General features: G+C 44.9%; 1 protein-coding gene and 1 long non-coding RNA gene across 3 annotated transcripts in view; both read left to right on the top strand.

The window, feature by feature from the left end:
* LOC111231894 overlaps positions 1-2,513 on the top strand; it is an 11,178-nt gene extending 8,665 nt beyond the window's left edge. The window contains exon 3 of the long non-coding RNA XR_002665523.1: positions 2,427-2,513. This is a non-coding gene — a long non-coding RNA (uncharacterized LOC111231894). The remainder of the gene's footprint in view (positions 1-2,426) is intronic.
* A 4,517-nt stretch (positions 2,514-7,030) lies between these two features.
* Positions 7,031-18,508, top strand: sap130 (Sin3A associated protein 130). Of its 2 annotated transcripts, none has more exons than XM_022759394.1 (21): positions 7,031-7,116; positions 7,785-7,912; positions 8,008-8,267; positions 9,254-9,421; positions 9,510-9,609; positions 9,730-9,845; positions 9,940-10,064; positions 11,163-11,310; positions 11,405-11,495; positions 11,618-11,722; positions 11,839-11,980; positions 12,485-12,600; positions 13,487-13,774; positions 13,864-14,035; positions 14,674-14,772; positions 14,871-15,229; positions 15,327-15,572; positions 15,659-15,784; positions 15,879-15,982; positions 16,150-16,263; positions 16,978-18,508. In XM_022759394.1, exons 2-21 carry the CDS (start codon positions 7,801-7,803, stop codon positions 17,134-17,136), a joined length of 3,150 nt encoding a protein of 1,049 aa, XP_022615115.1. In that variant the 5' UTR covers positions 7,031-7,116; positions 7,785-7,800; the 3' UTR covers positions 17,137-18,508. The 2 variants fall into 2 exon arrangements, with proteins under 2 accessions (XP_022615115.1, XP_022615114.1); XM_022759393.1 differs by having other exon boundaries at positions 8,008-8,273.
* The last annotated feature ends 1,094 nt before the right edge of the window (positions 18,509-19,602 follow it).

Here is a 19,602-nt window from a genome sequence, read left to right as displayed (position 1 = left end):
GGCCGGCACTGGGGGGTCGCGAGCTAGCCGCCGGGCGGCTAGCTCTGTCTGCTGGGCGCAAGGCCGGCACTGGGGGGTCGCGAGCTAGCCGCCGGGCGGCTAGCTCTGTCTGCTGGGCGCAAGGCCGGCACTGGGGGGTCGCGAGCTAGCCGCCGGGCGGCTAGCTCTGTCTGCTGGGCGCAAGGCCGGCACTGGGGGGTCGCGAGCTAGCCGCCGGGCGGCTAGCTCTGTCTGCTGGGCGCAAGGCCGGCACTGGGGGGTCGCGAGCTAGCCGCCGGGCGGCTAGCTCTGTCTGCTGGGCGCAAGGCCGGCACTGGGGGGTCGCGAGCTAGCCGCCGGGCGGCTAGCTCTGTCTGCTGGGCGCAAGGCCGGCACTGGGGGGTCGCGAGCTAGCCGCCGGGCGGCTAGCTCTGTCTGCTGGGCGCAAGGCCGGCACTGGGGGGTCGCGAGCTAGCCGCCGGGCGGCTAGCTCTGTCTGCTGGGCGCAAGGCCGGCACTGGGGGGTCGCGAGCTAGCCGCCGGGCGGCTAGCTCTGTCTGCTGGGCGCAAGGCCGGCACTGGGGGGTCGCGAGCTAGCCGCCGGGCGGCTAGCTCTGTCTGCTGGGCGCAAGGCCGGCACTGGGGGGTCGCGAGCTAGCCGCCGGGCGGCTAGCTCTGTCTGCTGGGCGCAAGGCCGGCACTGGGGGGTCGCGAGCTAGCCGCCGGGCGGCTAGCTCTGTCTGCTGGGCGCAAGGCCGGCACTGGGGGGTCGCGAGCTAGCCGCCGGGCGGCTAGCTCTGTCTGCTGGGCGCAAGGCCGGCACTGGGGGGTCGCGAGCTAGCCGCCGGGCGGCTAGCTCTGTCTGCTGGGCGCAAGGCCGGCACTGGGGGGTCGCGAGCTAGCCGCCGGGCGGCTAGCTCTGTCTGCTGGGCGCAAGGCCGGCACTGGGGGGTCGCGAGCTAGCCGCCGGGCGGCTAGCTCTGTCTGCTGGGCGCAAGGCCGGCACTGGGGGGTCGCGAGCTAGCCGCCGGGCGGCTAGCTCTGTCTGCTGGGCGCAAGGCCGGCACTGGGGGGTCGCGAGCTAGCCGCCGTTCCCGTTAGCATTAGCAGCTAGCATTAGCATTAGCATTAGCTTTTTTTTCTTTTTTTTTTTAAATCTTTATTGGTAAAACAGTGACAAAGAGAACAGAGGGGGTGGGGGGTAGCTTGCTAGCGTTAGCAGCTAGCATTAGCATTAGATTTTTTGGTTTTTGTCTTTATTGGTGAAAAGGGACAAACAGAACACAAAGGGGGTGGGGGCTAGCTTGCTAGCATTAGCAGCTAGCATTAGCATTAGCATTTTTTGTCTTTATTGGTGAAAAGGGACAGAACAGAAAGGGGTGGGGGCTAGCTTGCTAGCATTAGCAGCTAGCATTAGCATTAGCTTTTTTTTGTGTCTTTATAGGTGAAAAGGGACAAACAGAACACAAAGGGGGTGGGGGCTAGCTTGCTAGCATTAGCAGCTAGCATTAGCTTTTTTTGTTTTTATTGGTGAAAAGGAACAAGCAACAGAAGGAGGGGGTGGGGGGCTAGCATGCTAGCATTAGCAGCTAGCATTAGCATTAGCATTTTTTCTTTTTGGTCTTTATTGGTGAAAAGGGGCAAACAGAACACAAAGGGGGTGGGGGGTAGCTTGCTAGCATTAGCAGCTAGCATTAGCTTTTTTTTTTTGTCTTGGTGAAAAACAAGGAGAAACAGAAGGTGACATGGGCGGGCTAGCTTGCTGTCATTTTTCATGTATGAATTTAATGATTTCACAAGATTGCTAAGTAACAAGTGGGAGGGGGGGGCTAGCTGGCTTTAGCAGCTGTGACAACCAGAATACTTGTGAAAATAATGATGACATTGCTAACAATGATGTGTAATAGCTGCAATAAATGATAATGATGATAACAGCATTGGTCATTGATGAATGAATTTGATGATTTCATTACAAGACTGCAAAATAACAAGTGGGGGGGCCAGCTTGCTAGCATTAACAGCCATCTTGCTGGCATTGTTCACTGATGAATGAATTTAACAAGTTGTCATTGATGAATGAATTTGATGATTTCATTACAAGACTGCAAAATAACAAGTGGGGGGGCCAGCTTGCTAGCATTAACAGCCATCTTGCTGGCATTGTTCACTGATGAATGAATTTAACAAGTTTTCAGATTGCAAAATAATGTAATAATAATTTAATGTATTAATGTAAAAAAGTGAGTACTTTCTAAATGCATTGTATGTGTAACTGATTGATCTGTCCAACAGCCATCTCTAGTATTCTTTTCCCAACGGGTGCCTCCCACCAGGGACTTTCTCTAGGATGAGGTTTAATTCCGGCAGAGTACATGTTCTTACAGCTGCTTTCACACCACTGCTGTGATATTAACATTTGAAACCTTTCTGTCTCTCTCTCCCTCCAGGTGACAAAGAAGCTCGCTGGTGCTGCTTCTGAAACAGCTGCCTGGGTTACAAATGTTGGTATGTTGGCTTTCCAAGATGGTGGCTGGATTGACGACGCTGCATCTTCGAGGTGGACCCCCGGAGGTGCCTGCCTTCTCATTGAGGCATAGCGGCGGTCCTACCTGGAGGGGAATCGCATGATGCTCAGCCTGACTGTTGCCAAGGTGATCCTGAGGATCTCCTGGGAGGAGGGGAGGCTCCATTGTTGGAGGGAGGACACATGGGGCAGAGGAGACGTCCTTCCTCATCCAGGATCTCCACGTCACCCTGGATGTCCCTTTGCTGGATTCTCTCCACATCCAGGACGTATGGAGACACAGAGGCGCCACCTCAGCTGCACTCAGGACCCACCAGGTGTGCAGCTGTACACAGAGACTGGTAGACTGACAAAGGGCGGGGTCAGCCTTGCGGTTTCCACCTTAACCAGTTCATCCCAGGTACATGTGTGTGTCTCATAGCGTGTGATTAAGTAGATTGTGTATTATCATTTGATGCAAACATGAAATTCATTTTTGATCCAAAACCTTTTTTGTCAAGCCAGTGCCAGGTATTTCCAAGCTCCCGACAACACCTGCCAGACAGAGCAGGACAAATAGCGAGTTGTCTTCCCTCCCAGATACCAGGAGAGGCAGCGACGGGGAAGAACACCTCCTGTCCTGGGAAGGAGAGTCTCCAGAGGTGATTCACTTCAAATATCAGTTTCCTCTAATGAATATCAGATCTATATTAACACACACTGCTCTCTGATTATCTTTCAGCTGTCCTCTTGGACTGAACTCAGGCCCTGCAAACTGGGCCAGTGTTAGCCGCCTTGTGGAGGTCATATGCAACCAGCTCTGCTGTCTTCACCCGGTGGCCACGTCATTCAGAGCGACCTTGAGGACTTGGTGGTCATTTGTTCTCAAGGATTATGTGGCCATTAGAGAGACAGTGCTAGCCAGCCCGAGGTTAATGGCTCAGACCAACATCCAGCTCTTTGAATTGAATTGAGGACTCAGTGGTAAGAGTTTGTCATAAAGCTGTGTTGGTGATTCTGTGATTTATCTTTTAATGAAAGCTGAAAATCCTAAAACAGTCTGTTTGTCTGTGTGTTCCAGGTGCTGGCCAGACACTCTCCCTTCAGCAAAGGGTCTGTCCTTGGTACAGGTGGGACAAGGATAAACTTCAATGTCCCGGAGGAGCAGCCTGGCACCTCATCCAGTGCTGGTCGTCTCCTCACTCCAGCGCCCCTCCCCTCTTCTGTTCAGCCACCTCCTCTGCTTGAACTACCTGTACCCAGGACCAGGGCCTACAGGAAGAGGAAGGCGGCCCCAAGCTGCTGCGGCAGAGAGGGTGCCACTGCCTGGAGAAAAAACTGACATACCAACATCATACATCTGCAGCAAGTGTGGCCAACCCATAAAGATTGACACTGACCTCACTCACATTGCAGGTGTGTCACACTGTGATTGTTGGTGAAAGACTGTGGAGGAAAGAGGTGAAGAGAAGACAGGAGGACAACTTTTCTATCTGCATTTATAACTTTTAATTGACATTATTTATAATTATTATATTTTATTTGTTGCATTTGGAGTGGTGTTTGTGTCACCTGATGTCACCTGACATCATGGTGACCTAAATGCCTGGGTTACCAATGTTGGTGTGTTGGCTTTCCAGGATGGCAGCAAGGATGGTGGAAGGACAGCCACATTTAAACATTTCTATCATGTTTGTTGTTGATTAAAGCCAACATAGAAAGTGATTAATTACAAATTCAGGAAAAACTTCAATGTGTAGTTATTTCTATACTTTGCTGCTGCTACTGTTAAAATTCATATTAGACACGCTCCATAAAAACCATCAACAAAGCAAAGCTTCATAAAAAACTTAATTTCACGTTAAAACGGCATTAATTTCAACAATTTACAATCAACTGGAGACATGTACAAAAGAATATTATGAATGGATGAATTAAATAATGTGTTCATTTTACAATTAACTAACTGACAAATTAAAAATAAAATACAATTGTGAATGAAGGTACAGGTCACTGTCACAATACAAGTTTGCATAATAGAGAGGTGGATAAATCTTATTTAGTAACAAGTAGAAATTATAGTAGAAATGTAAAATAATACTTCATAGCTAAGTGAGGACAGTGCAACAGTCTGACAGGTTGACTGGAAGCTATTGCAGCCGTCAATAAGTGATGGAGGGAAGGTGCAAAAAGTCCAGGAGCCGTTATTTATCATCAGTCTTAGTGTTAGAATACGTTTTACACTGTGGTTTTACAGTTTAAAGTTAGCACACACGCTAACTTCAATTACAATAACATTACAAGTTACTCCTCACATGTATATTTGCCAATGGATGTTGGTTGTATGCAATTAGCCTATAAGACTAATGTAACAGTTGTGACAGCTAACCATGTTAGCAGCATCTTTGCACGGTTCAGTCTACTTTCCTTCCAGTACATGCTTGGATACATTCCAGTACTTCAAACTTATTTTGTTTGAAGTTTGAATGTTTGATGTAATGAAAAAAAGTTTGCTACATTTGCCTCCAGAATTACAAAGTTTGAATGTAGAAGTCACATAAATGTAAAACTAATAAGATTTACCCTAAAATTACAGAGAAAATCTTTTAAGTTGTTAGTATGGACATTAACCTTTATAATAACTTTTGTACACTTTTGGTGGAAAAAAATAATAAAATTACTGTTAGAAAATGTCTTTCTTCTTTCTGTTGTTGATGTTTTAATGTCTTCATTTTATTTGATCAATAACCATCAATTTTTCAGCCAAGTGTCAATTATTACGATTTATTTTCAAATTTCCAGCATTTCCACTCAAATTAAAAATGGGAATGAAAGTAGATGAATGGAAACACACTGAGTGATTCAGAGTAAGTTAAATTCATAATCAATTTTATATTTGGAGATATGATATTTTACGTACTTATTCACATATATGAAAAATGTGGGGTTTTTTTAAAGACAGAAATAGGTGCAGGTGACCATCATCTCCCGGAAGAGGATGATGAGGGTCATGCAGCTTCATCACCTGCAGGCTATGACTGAACCTGGACCTCTTCAGATGTAAAATCAAGACTGTGCAGAGGAAAGAAAACAGTCATGAAAGAAAATAAATGCAGACCTGATGGATTACAGAATTTAAGCAGTGAGTGAATAGAAAGCATTTTCTGTCTAGATCGGCAGCTACAGATCTAGGAATCTCAGACTGTATATATGTTGGTTAAATGTAAAGTAAATATGATATGTAGGTAAAGGGTCTCTCAGAGTTAGTGGACCACAGTGTGCGGCCAACTACGGTTCACGGCCAAAAATTCTTTTAGCCGGCAGCAGAGGTAGTCAAAGAGCCGGATTGACGTGTGTGTAAAAGGGAGTCTTAGCAGCAATATAGCAAGATCTCTGTATAAAGGGTTTAATACATTACAACGATGTGGAATAAAGGTGCAACATTCCCACTTTGAACAGTCTCCATCATTTCTGTCTCCTCTTTGATGTCACTCCTCACGTGTTTCAGCTTCTTTCTCGCACACTTTTCTTTGTCTTGTCTAGATATAGATGCACTTGCTTTCAATTTACACAAGAAACTACCAAGACCCTGAAAGCAGCTAAATGCAATTCAGCCATCTTTCATTTTATTATTTACATCTGTCACATGTCAAAATGTCCTCCAGGAAAAAATAAACCCATAAATAATTTCTCTTTTGTTCCGCTCAACAACTTTCCCTCATACACACTTCACCTATAGGTCAAAACCATAGTCTGATCCTGCGGCATTGCTGCGGTTGACTACCTCCCTCTAGTGTTGCATTCAAGGTACTGCGGTGACACTAGTGTAAAGTAGGAGGGTTCAAGTGTTAGCGCCGTCGCAGGACCGAGCAGCAAGCTCCAATCAGTTTGCAAAGCGGGAGAGTCGCTACGGATCATTAAGCGATGGTCACATGACAAACAGACAGCATCAGGCTGCTCGTAGTGGAAATCCGTGTAGTCGACGTGTTTAATGATCCCTATAGTAAAGTTATGGTACATTTTCTGCATTAATGTACAGACTTTTCCTTTCAATGCTCACACATATGGGATGCATTGGAAAGCAAATAGCCACAGAAATGTATGTGATGAAAAAAAGTACTGCTTCAACACCATATGTTAGTAAACAGATACATGTTGCTAATAGTACCTCTATTTTATCTGAGAATTATTCTGATTACATTCTGTGTGTACGGTGTAGTCTGAGTAACATCTGAATATGACTTTATAGAAACATTAACGTAATATTGTGAATGTGTCCACAGCCGGTTGTGGTGGTAGTCAGCTGGCAGTAGACAGTGGCTGGCAGTTTGCTAGCAAATTAGCTCCGGTGCTTGCGCGGCTACTAACGTTGACCATGTGACCACGTTGTAGCGGTCCCTCGGCACACATCGGTCCCTCGACACACTCATCGGTGCAAGTTTAGGTTGGTCAAAACATCTCCGCAGTTCTGATTGGTCAGCAGACTGGGATTCTCTTCTCTGATTGGCGGAATGAAGCAGAGAGCTCCGACTCTGTCGGAGCGTTCTTCCGGCTTACATGTTGGAAAAAAGAAAAGACGAATGGAAAAAACTGTAATCCACAAAACGACCATTGCCTAGTCACTCCGCGATACGGTAACATCTGCACACACACAGAAACGTGTTTCTTTGTTTAGCCCTGTGAAGTTTACGCCGCCGTACGCTTTAGAAAGTCCAGGGATTAGCACGAAAGGCAGGCGGCAGCGGAGTTGGCGACTCTAACGTTAGCCTGCTGCTAGCTACGGTAGCTGGCTAACAAGGTAGCTTTTTAGTTTTAACGCTGCCGTTAACGTTACCAATGACCGTAGTGTACATTACCAGACTGAGCAAATGGCAGTCAAAAAGCCAAATTTGTACTTGCATGTTAACCTAATATTTGATAAACAACGGTGCAGTTGTCGATAATATGTCGATCATATGTTGTTGCCCACATAACGTTTACGCCAAACAAAGGTTCGCAAAATATTCTGGTCTTGGTTTTCTCATTCATATGTTTTTATATACGTTGTGTTGTCACCAGTTGGTTAATGTTATCGACTTGCTTCTGGCTCCTTTGCTAGATGGTCAACGATAATATTCCGCAGCTCTCCATTTCTGTTTATGTACCCGCGCCGCATGTAAAGGGTTAAACCGGTTGCTTTTATTGTTGTAGTCCTCGTACAAGGTTAATAGAAGGAATACAGCGGAGAACTGATCGTAAACACCAATGATATGTTCCGTGTGTCCGTCGTTGTATTTAATGTACAATTCTAACACTATTTTAGGTCATAAATAGTTGAAATGAGCTCCCAGCAATTCCCCCGACACGGGCTGCCTCCCTCCAGCGGGGGAGCACCACAGCTCCCTGCTGCTGGAAACCTTGTGTCTGTCAATCAGCCGTCAAATGCTCCAGGTAAATTACTGTCACTGACATGACTTACGGGATACTTAACAAATGGCGAGGAAGACATCTGTAAAATAATATTGATGTGAACAAATTTTCCATAGCTGGTGCAGATGCAGACAGCAGTCGGGATGCTGACCACGGGCAGCAGGATCATCCACCAGCTGGGGGAGGGGGGACTTTGACGTTCAGAGATGACAAGCAGGAGACCATGGTGGTCAGACCTTATCCACAAGTGCAGACACACGGCCAGCCGCAAGCTGCTCCCCAGACTGTGCCCATCCAGCCTGGCACACCTGTGACTGTACCTGCCCCCCCTGTCCACCTCCCCCAGGGCCAGCCTGCAGTCCTCACTGAGGGACAGGTGAAGGTGATGCTAACATTTTAGAAGCTTTTTATACATATTCATAGTATAATAATTGTGGTATTACCATTTTCAGTGCTAAATCACACTATAGTTGGCCATAATGCTTTCTGTTGTGGTCGAACAATAAGCTGCTGCTGACTAAGGTTCGTTCAGAAGGTGTTGAATTATTGCATCGGGTCGTGTTAGATAACCTTTCTGAAGTTGAAAGCTTGGCTGAGCTGACTGCTGGGGAGAGTCGGGGCTATTAAGGAACCAACAATCTGCAGTGATGATCTTGAAGTTTGAAATAATTCAGGATGTAACAATTTGCCCTCCTCGTCTAATCCTCATGCCCTCCAGACCGAGTTGGACAAGTTTTATTTTAAAATGAGCTAAAATATCACAAGACTCCGACAATGAAACCTGAGACCAAACTTGGCTGGAGCCAGTGGCAGATTAGCTCAAGAGGAGACACAATGAATGAACAGGAAATCTTGAACAAGTGCAAGTTGTGTTCTGTTTTCAGTCTAAAGTGGTAGAGAGGTTCCATCTTAATGTAGTTGTTGTTATGTCAATTCAAATTTAAAACTTGGGACGGAAAAGACATTTTTACAAAATATCTGCAACTGTTTCTTTAGATTTTAGAAATTTTGCAGATTGTATAAATCAATCACAGCGAAGAGTTTTTCAGATTTTGTTTATACTTAGACAATCAGGATAGTTTTTTTTCTTCTTTTTTTTGTTATGGATAAACTTTCTGACTGACAGCTCACTGATATAATTTACTGTCAACTTCAATTAGGGTATAGGTCATGTCCGAAGTGTCTAACCATACATTTACTCTGTAAACACTCAACAGTCTTCTACTGCAGTTTGTTGTTTCCTTTTGCTTTTTGTTGGTTTCAGTAAACAGTTTTTTTGTTTGTTTGTTTTTTTATTTTTATGTCCAAAAGCACTCAGGACTAAAAACAAAAAATGTATTTATTTATTTATTTATTTTTTAGGCTGTCCTGAAGTCACCTATGCAAAGTCGTCTTATTGCCCCAGCACCAGCTTCCAACCAGGCTCATATCCCCATGCCCCCCAAAGTGCCTGGTCACATTACTGTCACCTTAGAGAGCAGTATTGCTCCAACCCCGTCCATACCTGTGGCAACCATCAGTGGTCAGCAGGTGAGTGCACTGTACATTCGCTGTCAGTGTATGTTGTTATGTTTTTCTTCCTGATTACTCAAGATGCGCTGCTTTCACTGTGTTTCAGGGTCACTCCAGCAACGTACACCACCTGATGCCAGCTAACATTCAGATCATTAGGACCCCTGCCGTCCCTCCTCAGACCTTCACATCTCATTTACCCAGAGGTATGCCTGATGTCACAAGAACAGACTTGATGTTTGCTTGTCCTTGAAACAGTATTGTGTTTACAACTCCTTCGTAGCTGTGCTTTTCTCTTGATCTGTGTATTTTCCTTTACCACATAGGGGCTGCTGCAGCAGCTGTTATGTCTAGCTCCAAAACTGTCCTGCGGCCAGCCACCGGGGCAAGTGCGGGTCCCGGCCAGCCCACAGTGCAGCATATCATCCACCAGACTATTCAGGTACCCTGATGCACTTTTATCAAAACAAGCGTAGATATTGTGTAGAGCATTTAGAAACATTGTGTGTAACCCTGTCTTCTCCCTCTGTCCACAGTCTCGCCCTGCTGTTACAACCTCTACAGCTGTGCTTCCAACTGTGGTGGCCCCCATCTCAGCAACTAGAACTCAGTCCCCAGTTATCAGTCCGACTGCTACACACTCTGCGGAGGTGGCACACGGGTAGGTGGCAGTGCAAGAGTGTATTGACTCGGGCGTAAGCAGAGACATGGCACGTATAAGAGCTAGAAGTGATTATAAATCAGTCACTATTTAATTTTAAAACATGGAGTTTCAACCAAAGAATATTTATTCTGTCTCAAGTTGTTTCACTTGAAATATTTTTAGGTGCCAGAAAAGGTGGAAGTGACCAGTGTTTAACAGGAGAAGTATCTTCATTTATACAACTTCCTCCAGTTAGTTGACACTTTAAATGCTTTTCTTTGTGAAACACCAGAACGAAATGATCTTTTTAATCAATAACCTTGACAGGCATGAATGAAAATGTACTTGTGTGCATCTCTTACGTAGACAAACTGTATTGAATAATATGATGATGCACTTAGGAAATGGGATTTTTTTTTAAACAGGTATATGAGTATTAACCTGTTCTTTATCACCATTGCTCCTACAGAGATGTTTTCTGTACTAACAAAGGTGGACAAAGTACACAACTTCGAGTTATAGTACTGGAGTACTTGCTTTTAAAATTACTTAAGTATTCAAAAGTACATTTTTAATGCGTTAAAGCTCATAGAAATTTCCATAAAAACACAATTGAATCCGCAAAAGGAGCCATTGTCGTTTCCTGGTTTGTTTGGTTTTTAGACAGTGATGAGGTTTGGTCATGGTAAACACAGCAAACATTTAAAATGAAATAATTTCAAAAATGGATTTAAGGTAAGGCCATGGTGCTCCGGTGAAGAATCTTCTGCCTCATCTTTATCTAATGTAGGAATCGTTAGGACACCGCCACGTTCAAACTGAGCTGCTCAAACATGTAGCAAGCACCTCGTGACTGAGAGAGTTGACTGTTATTGGTTTCTCTCCTGTGATGAACTCAGTGTATGGTCTATCACCTTTTCAAAATAAAAGGAAACTCATTCCACTGACTTAAAACTCTGCTTCAAAGTAGCCGAGTGCTTCATAAAAAATGTAGTGGAGTCAAAAGTACAATGTTGGTCTTTTAAGTGCAGTGCAGTAAAAGTCGGACAAAAGGACAGATACTCTAAAAATATACTGAAGGTGGCCACTAAGTTGATTTTTGTTCGACTCTTTCAGGCGTTCAGCGCTGACCCTTCACCCACCTCCAGCCACCGTCAGTATTCAGAGGCCTCAGACGTCCCGTGACACCCCCACAAGGATCACACTGCCGTCACACCCTGCGATTGGGGCTCAAAAGCCTCAGCCTCCACACACTATGACACAGGTTACTGCTTGTTGATGGCGGCCTATAAAAATAATGATTTTTTTTTCTACAGTCATTGAAATAACGACTCTTTTTTTTTTTCCCTCCGTCACAGAAACCCATGTTCAGTACTGCGACACCAGTAGTTGCAGCAACTGTGGCACCAATCGTCGCCACTAACACTGTGCCATCAACCACGACAATAGGTATTGCCTGTTTGTACTGCGGCGCTGAAATATCCTTTAACTACTCACAGCAGTTTGTTGTGTTTGACTAAAGGACACAGAAATAAATTGCAGTTCGCTGATATTGTTTCGTTCATGTTTAGGCTCTGTGCCGCATACCCAAATGACGAGTAACACTATCGTCACCATGACGATGGCCTCGCACTCCTCCCATGCTACAGCTGTGACCACCTCCACCATCCCCGTTGGTGAGTTTGACCGCTTGTCTTCTCGCTTGTCGTGTGCGATGCGCGTGACGCTTAACCTCGTTCATTTTGTAGCATGTTGTAGTGAACGTTTGGTCTCAACCTTCCCTTGTTCACAGCTAAAGTGGTTCCTCAGCCCATCGCCCACAATTCATCCCGTGTGCAGCCCGACTACACGGGAGAAAGACCCAACCTCATCCCCATCTCAGGCCATCGGTCGTCTCCTAACCCCGTCACCATGGAGGCGCGAAGCGACAACAGGTGAGCGCTCGATGTTGGTTCTGACTCTATGAGACTTTCATACCAGGAAAAAACTAAACGAATTATATGTTTTTCTTTGGTTTTTGAAAACCTAAAGCCAGAGGTTGACATCTGATATTCAGCAGTGGTGTTTGAAACTCCCAGTGTGACAAAATGAACTGTATCTATTTGTCTTTGTTTTATTCCTGCAGAGATCTGATTTCCTGCCCTTCACCAGATTCCTATTATTATATATTATATTATATTATACTTATTACTAATTACATATAACGGCTATAAATATATAACTGTAGTGAATAATTAGCTTATTCATGTGCCACTACACTAATGCAGATTGCATTTACCAAAGGAAAAAACTTGAAGAGGTTGTGTTGTAATTATGATTTATGTATGGAGAATATGAATCTTGTGATTATTAGTATTTATTAACTTCAGAACAGCTGCGGATATTTTATTCAGATGATGATGAATCTTTTATTGATCTTGTATGTTTCTGTTTTTAAGGCCGTCTGTGCCAGTACAGTTCCAGTATTTCCTGCCGGCTTACTCTTCGTCATACCCTCTGACACACACATACACCCCCATCAGCAGCTCTGTGTCGACCATCCGCCAGTATCCCGGTAAGCGCTGCTCCACTGGCAGTCACAACCAACGGCTTGATCGCATTACATTTCCACAACGTTTACCTGCACGGAAGAGGGAGTGATTGTCACGTTACTGATGCAGGAAATAAATGCATATTGATCAGAGCAATCACAAACTATAAACGGAACATGAGAGCGACGTGACAGTTTGTTGTCTGATAGTGTGACGCTCTGTCTAATATAGTGATAAAACATGCTAGAACAGGCGTCTCCAACAGGTGGCTCACATGCTACCAGTGAGTCTGAACAAACCGTCAAATGCATCGTACAAACTTAAAGCAACACAACTTCACCCAGTAAATCTACATAGAAACTCCTCTGATAACAGAACAGATATAAACTAAAGTTTTCCAAGAAACAGGAAATATGTTGCCATGGATACAGTGAGTGAGTTAAACTGTGGGCTTCAACTTTTTTTTTTGTGCCCATGTTTGTTTACATTTTGGAAAATGAAGTGAACTGAATCAGTTATTCCTGTTTGTTACGTATCATCACTGGATCGCTGACAGAGGAGCTTCTTGTCTCTCTGGTTTCCAATCAGATTTATGGACGTTTATTCGCAGCAGCGTTTTCATGTCTGTGTGTTCAGCTTCACACGCTTGACTTTGTCAGTTGTTATGGCTTCAATAGAAATGAATGGAAGACGGCACAGATATTCGTACAGCAGAAATGTAATGTGACCAAGCCTCAACTGTTGTAGTGATTGGTGTAGAGTTTAATTTACCCTTTGTCTTTTGACTTAACATATAAAGGCTTGAAGCTGAACTCTGCTCTTTGGATGTGAAATGTGAAAACAGTGTGAAACATGTCACTTTATAGCAAGACAATCTCATTTTTAACTTTGTGTTTCTCTCTCAATAAGTCACTCCTCAAGCTCCAAGTTCAGCACTGCCCACACAGCCTGGAGTAGGCGTGGCCACCACTGTCCATCTAAACCACATGCAGCTGATGGCGGTTGATCGGATTGGTCTGCCCTCTGCACAAATCAGCACCCAAGGGCTCCAGCCAGCGCCGATCGCTGCGCAGGGCATCCAGCCTGCACCGATAGGAGTGCAAGGTCTGCACACGTCCGCGTCAATCACCACACAGCAGCAGGCACCCATAGCCACTCAGCAGCAGCAGCAACAGCCGCAGTCTGAAGCTAAACCCGGTAATTACTGAATGGACACTGTGTCACGGTGTTGACAAGGAGTTAACTGAGTTGTGGGCTGTTTGTAATGCATCTATTATTTCATTCAGGGGTTGTTTTGGCTGACGGCTTTGTAGCCAGCCCAATCAGCAGCACATTCAGCACCACCCAGCCAGTAGCCACCATGGTGCAGGCACACGCTCAGGGAGGAGTAGGAGGAGCTCCCACCCTGGTATCATCCCCTAGGCCCAGCATCCTTCGCAAGAAGCCCGCTGGTGATGGGTGAGTCAGAGACATTCGTCCTCGGAAGACTTTCCATAAAGCTCGTTTGTACAAGTGCTCCATGTCAGATTTAGCAAACTCTCTACTCAACTAAACTGCTGATTTTCCCCGTTTATAATCATCTTCACCTTTTTTCATCTTCACCTTTTTTCATACACATAAATGTTGTCCAACAGTTAAAAGAATAAAAGAAAAAGATCAGTATTTGTATTCAAGGTCCCGAAATAATTTGAAAATATTGACACAGCTGCCAACGACGTCATCAGTAGAAGCGCTGTGCTGCGACAGAAACAAAGAAGGAACTGTTTACCGTGAAGTGAGATGCTAAATAAAAGAATATTGTCGTAAAGTTGATGTTGCAGTGAATTAGAAAGCATCATAATTCACTTGTACCCAGAGCAAATGTGTTCCTACAAGTACGACCTAAAATTAGACCCGACCCAGAAACTCTGATTTAGTCTGCTCTGTACTCAAATGTATCACTTGGCTTTTGAAACTAGGCGTTTCAGTGGCACACAGTCGGGGTATAACAGGGTGACAAACAGCATTAGATTCTGAGAGACACGTGTTAAGTTCAAATGGGGCGGCTAAATGTTTCCTTTTACCAAACACACCTGGTTCGTCTTTGTGTGTTGTAGCTGTGTTCGTAAGAACCTGATCCCCGCCCAACCCAGTGAACCCAGCGGAGGCAGAATTGAGAGTGGCGTGAGAGGAGCAGGATCTCCCAGACCTGCAGGGTGAGCTTCTGTCACGTCGATCGCCTCCCATGTTCACATCCTGTCACTGTGAGTTATGGTTTGAACCTGTAACCTGACGCTTCTGATTCTTCTCTCAGGGTGAAACCCAAAGCCGAGGTGCACATGGCAGTGGCTCCTCCTGTCATGGCTACAGTGGAAGCGCTACCTTCTCAGGGAGGGGAGCAGCAGGTGGTGTCCTCGAACACCCAGCACCTCGCCCAAGCCATCCCCACCATGCTCGCCACGCCGGGACCTGTACCTCCCTCCCAGCCCTCCACTGTCCTCTCAGCCCTGCCAGCAGCCATGGCTGTAACTCCCCCCGTCCCCGCTTCGATGGCCAACACTGTGGCCTCCCCGACTCAGCCGGCAGCCAGTAGCACCGCAGCTTGTGCCGCCAGCTCCACCTGCCCAGATGTGAAAATTAAGCAGGAGGCGGAGGCCATGGACACCCAGCCAGGTGAGGAGCATGTGTGTCTTCCACATGTCACCAGTGATGTGATCATCATGTGATCTTCTCATAAGTGAACGATGTGTCTCACTTATTTCACCTGCAGATCCCAATGCGAACTTGTCATCAGGCCCGGCACTCACCACCCAGGCCTCCACCCTGAACACTCCTGCCACAGGAGAACTGATCCCCGGCGCCTCCCCGAGGAAGAAGCCCCGCAAGCAGCAGCACGTTATTTCCACAGAGGAGAGTGAGATGGTGGAGACCAACAGCACGGACGAAGAAAAAGCTCCCGGCAGGCCCATCACCGGCAGGGCTGAGAGGTGTGAATCTCCACCAAGGGAATACGTTGGTATGTAATGTAATGTCATCCACTGTTACAGCCATGATGTCAGTGTGTTGCTGTCACTTGTTTAATGCTTGTTTATTTGCCTGTAGATGAAGAAGGAGTGCGTTACGTGCCAGTCAGGCCTCGGCCACCTGTCACCCTCTTGCGGCACTACCGTAACCCCTGGAAAGCTGCCTACCACCACTTCCAGAGGTACAGCGATATCCGGGTCAAAGGTCAGTATCCTATTGCGTACAGACAAAAATACCAACCATTTCATACAGCCGGTGGCTTTGTCTTTCTAACGACAGTTCTGTGTTACTCTCGCAGAGGAGAAGAAGGGCACCTTGCAGGATATGGCTAATCAGAGAGGCGTGGCGTGCAGAGCACAGGGCTGGAAAATTCATCTGTGTGCTGCACAGCTCAGGCAGCTGGTGAGTGCTGGCCCCAGACCTGCAGAAATATACATCCACATTACTACTACTAGTCTCAATGGTTCACTCAAAGTTGTTATTTTAGTTCTTCATAACAAGAGTCAAGAGTAAAGAAAAGATGTAAGACATTAAAGTTCCTGTAAACGTGTTTGTTACCTGATCTACAGTCGAGTTTGGAGCATGATGTGTACAGCCGCCTCTCCACCCTGCAAGAGGGTCTGATTCCAAAGAAGAGAGCAGGTGCCGACGACGACCTTCACCGAATCAACGAGCTCATACAGGTCAGGCTGTTTCTGAGCTGGGAGGTTTCTCTGCTCCGTTATCTGCGTTCACTGCTTCTTAAAGTCGTCTATATAAATTGAATGGAAACAAAAGTTTCATTTATTTATTTTATTATTAATATTCTCAGGCAAACAGGCCTTTTGCTGCATCACAGCTGCACCCACAGCGTGATCTATGGCTTTATTTTATGAGCTTTACTGTAACTTATTTTGTTCAAGCTCATTTTTATGGCTTTGATGAAGCTTAGACGGGGGAACACACTGGCTGCATGGCGGCTGCGGAACGTCTTTCGGCGCTCATGTTAAACGGGTTACAGCGGTCACACAGCCTCGCGGCCGCATCACACATTCTATGTGTGCGCGTCGCAGCAAAAATAGACTCAGAAAAGACCTGTTGTTGTCATACCCGCAACATTACTTAAAACTGACACCTTCCTCTATAGTTGTCTCTGTCTAGGTTGAATCTGAATATGACACAGACATGAAAAACCATTTTAGCAGCTGCATTTCAGTGACGTTTTCGGTCAAAAATAAATCAGAAATGAATTTATAATGAAAAGAAATCCAACATGGGAGTAGCCTGCAAACTGTGTAGAAAGATAAAGCTGGTAGTAGCAGCGACGCAGCCGTTGCGAACACAGATCGTCTTTACCAACAGGTTTGCTTTCCACAGCTGAATGGTGTTTTTTTGCGTGCGTGTGTTTGTGTCGTCAGGGTAACATGCAGCGCTGTAAGCTGGTGATGGACCAGGTGACCGAGGCCAGAGACACCATGATGAAAGTGCTCGACCACAAGGAGAAAGTGCTGAAGCTGCTCAACAAGAACGGTGCCGTCAAGAAGTCCTCCAAACTGAAGCGTAAAGAACGGGCGTGAGCTGGACCTTCTCTTCTGTCGCCGACCGCCACTGTCCCCTCCCTGCAGGGGGGTGAAGGAGCTGCTCAAAATTTGGTGCTAAGATTTGCCGCATACAATCGCATGCACCCTCCCTATCTGCCTGAGAGTGGACAGAGGGAAATGACAGGAGGACGCAGAAAAGCCTATGAGGAATAGGTTCTCATTAAAGACAGAGCACACATATTGAGCGTGGAGCATTGTAGGTTGCATTAGAGAGGCCAACTGGACGGCCCTGCCACTGTTTCCCTCCTTTTTTTTTTGTTCACTTTTGAAGACCCCCAGAGACCATTTCTACTAACTTAGTCTCCGCCTCTTCTCCTAAGACAATGTTTGAAGCTGGCACGATGTGTATTTGTGATATTTGGCACTAAATGCAGGTGCAGTAAATCCCTAATAAGTGATGAAAGTATTTCAGTTAAGGTGAACCACCCAAGAGTTATTGAATGGGATTGATCAAAAATCATTTCTAAGGAGTCCTTTAGCAAAACTGTGTGTGTGTGTGTATACAGACTAATCTCAGTTGTGCTCTTTTCATCAATCTGTGCCTTCATTCTGTCAGTGTACATGGAACGGACAGGGACGTGTGAAAGCGGATTCACATGCTGTCGAAATATTCTTAAAATACGCTTCAGAGAAAAGGTTGAGGCCAGTGTCGCTGCTTCCCCTTTTTCTTTTTTTCTCTCTCCGATCATCCTGCACCTGCATTTTTTTTTATTTTTTATTTTATTTGTTCATCTACTTTGGGTAAACGATCACCTACCAGCCACAACTTAAGGTGTAATCTAAAAGATAATAGAATACTTTCATGAGCTGAGGTAAAATAAAATAAAATAAAAGAACCTAAACGTGGCAGTGCTCACCTGTTGTCACAGGATAAATAGTGTCCTTCGATGGTTATCTGAAAATAAAAACACACTGCATATGCATTACGCCAAGTTAACTTAACATTTAAAACCACCATGAATCACCCACTTAATTAAAATAAATTGATGTCATGGTGGTAAGAACATACTCTGATTTGGTTTCAGAAGCTACAGTGCTTTAAAGACAGACAGACAGACAGACAGACAGACAGACAGACAGACAGAGAGAGTATTCATTGTGTGATTAGAAAGGTGGATTGTTCATGTAAATCACTGTAAATGTGCTTTTGGTTTTTGTTTTTTTTTTTCCATTGACCTGGTTCTTTTCAAGTTTTGTACTCGGTGAAACATTTTGTGCTGTGTGACGTGTGCCACTTCATTTTTGCAGAGTGTAACGATAATGACGTTATGAGATGAAGTGAGCCTGAAACATCCAGCTATTGTACATTGTTTTTGTCTGTGTAATTATAGTAAAGATACTTAAACAATACAAAGCACACTGTTATTTTCTCTGGTGTTTTTTTTTTTTTTTTCATTTTGAAAATCTGTTTTTAATTTTGAAATTCATCATATAAGTTGGATGTCTGGTGTCAGAGACACAGACCACACCTGAGGACAGATAGTGAGACTGCAAGATTATTGCTTTGCAGTACTGGCAGTATTATCATGGGTCCTCTTAAGGAGCATGCTCAGACATTGACCTTTACTTTAATATATTTAATTGTTGTTAAATATGAGAAAACATCGGTATAACCCAACATGTGATACCTGCTGTACAACCCCTGTTTTTATCTGCAGACAGTCTTTGTGTTGCTGTCTGATCTCACTATAATGAATTTTACCCAACGGCTAGAATGGATGACATGAGCCGTTTTATCCAAAGTGATCACATCACATTCTTTACTATCTGCTGTTTACAACATAATTGCCTCCAAGTACAGCATACTGCGTTGGCAGTACTTGACCTATGATGACTGTGTTTTGTAGATCAGTCACAGTGTGTTACAGGTATTTAGGTGATCAGCTTTCCCTCTTCGTCAGTTTCTGACACCGCCGCCTCACTGCGGGTCTGTTTCTAAAGAATATGTTTCTCTCTGCTGTTCAGCTTTATTCAATATATTTCAAAGAAGAAAAATGAGCAAAGGGAAAATATTTATTAAACATGTCCATGTGTCGTTCATTCAGATTTGTGTTGAAGTGACAGAACTTTTACAAATTTTAAACTTTTCAAATGGTGTCTATATTCTGTACGAGATTTAACAGCTAATTGGCAGCAGTTATCTTCAGATTGCTGTTGTCTGTGATGATATTAAGCACATACCTTCAGCCTGGTGCCTGACACACTGGGTGGCTCTACATTTTTGCAGGAGCAAAGTCAAAGGGCCATAAAGGGGTGTTTGCTGGGAAATCTCTCCTGTTCCTGCTTCATAGTTATTCAAGGAAAAGTTCCCTCAGCAGCAGCAGCAGCAGCAGCGACAGGGGCTTCCACCAAAGACACAGGTGTTGTCAGGTAAGAGCTGAGCTGACATGACACACACACACACACACAGTTAGCTTAATATATATTCTTTCACTATTACTT

Source organism: Seriola dumerili, unplaced genomic scaffold, assembly GCF_002260705.1.
Source record: "Seriola dumerili isolate Sdu_G_001 unplaced genomic scaffold, Sdu_1.0 BDQW01000321.1, whole genome shotgun sequence".
NCBI classification, from domain to species: Eukaryota; Metazoa; Chordata; class Actinopteri; order Carangiformes; family Carangidae; genus Seriola; species Seriola dumerili.
The sequence above is the reverse complement of the archived record's forward strand: the minus strand, read 5'-3'. Positions and strand labels throughout refer to the sequence as shown.

Excerpts from the sequence above, each read along its gene's own strand:
- sap130 (XM_022759393.1), top strand. The coding sequence starts at position 7,801 with ATGAGCTCCCAGCAATTCCCCCGACACGGGCTGCCTCCCTCCAGCGGG. Across the intron at positions 12,601-13,486 it reads GACCATCCGCCAGTATCCCG|TCACTCCTCAAGCTCCAAGT; the intron begins GTAAGCGCTGCT and ends TCTCTCAATAAG. Across the intron at positions 15,983-16,149 it reads CTGCACAGCTCAGGCAGCTG|TCGAGTTTGGAGCATGATGT; the intron begins GTGAGTGCTGGC and ends CCTGATCTACAG.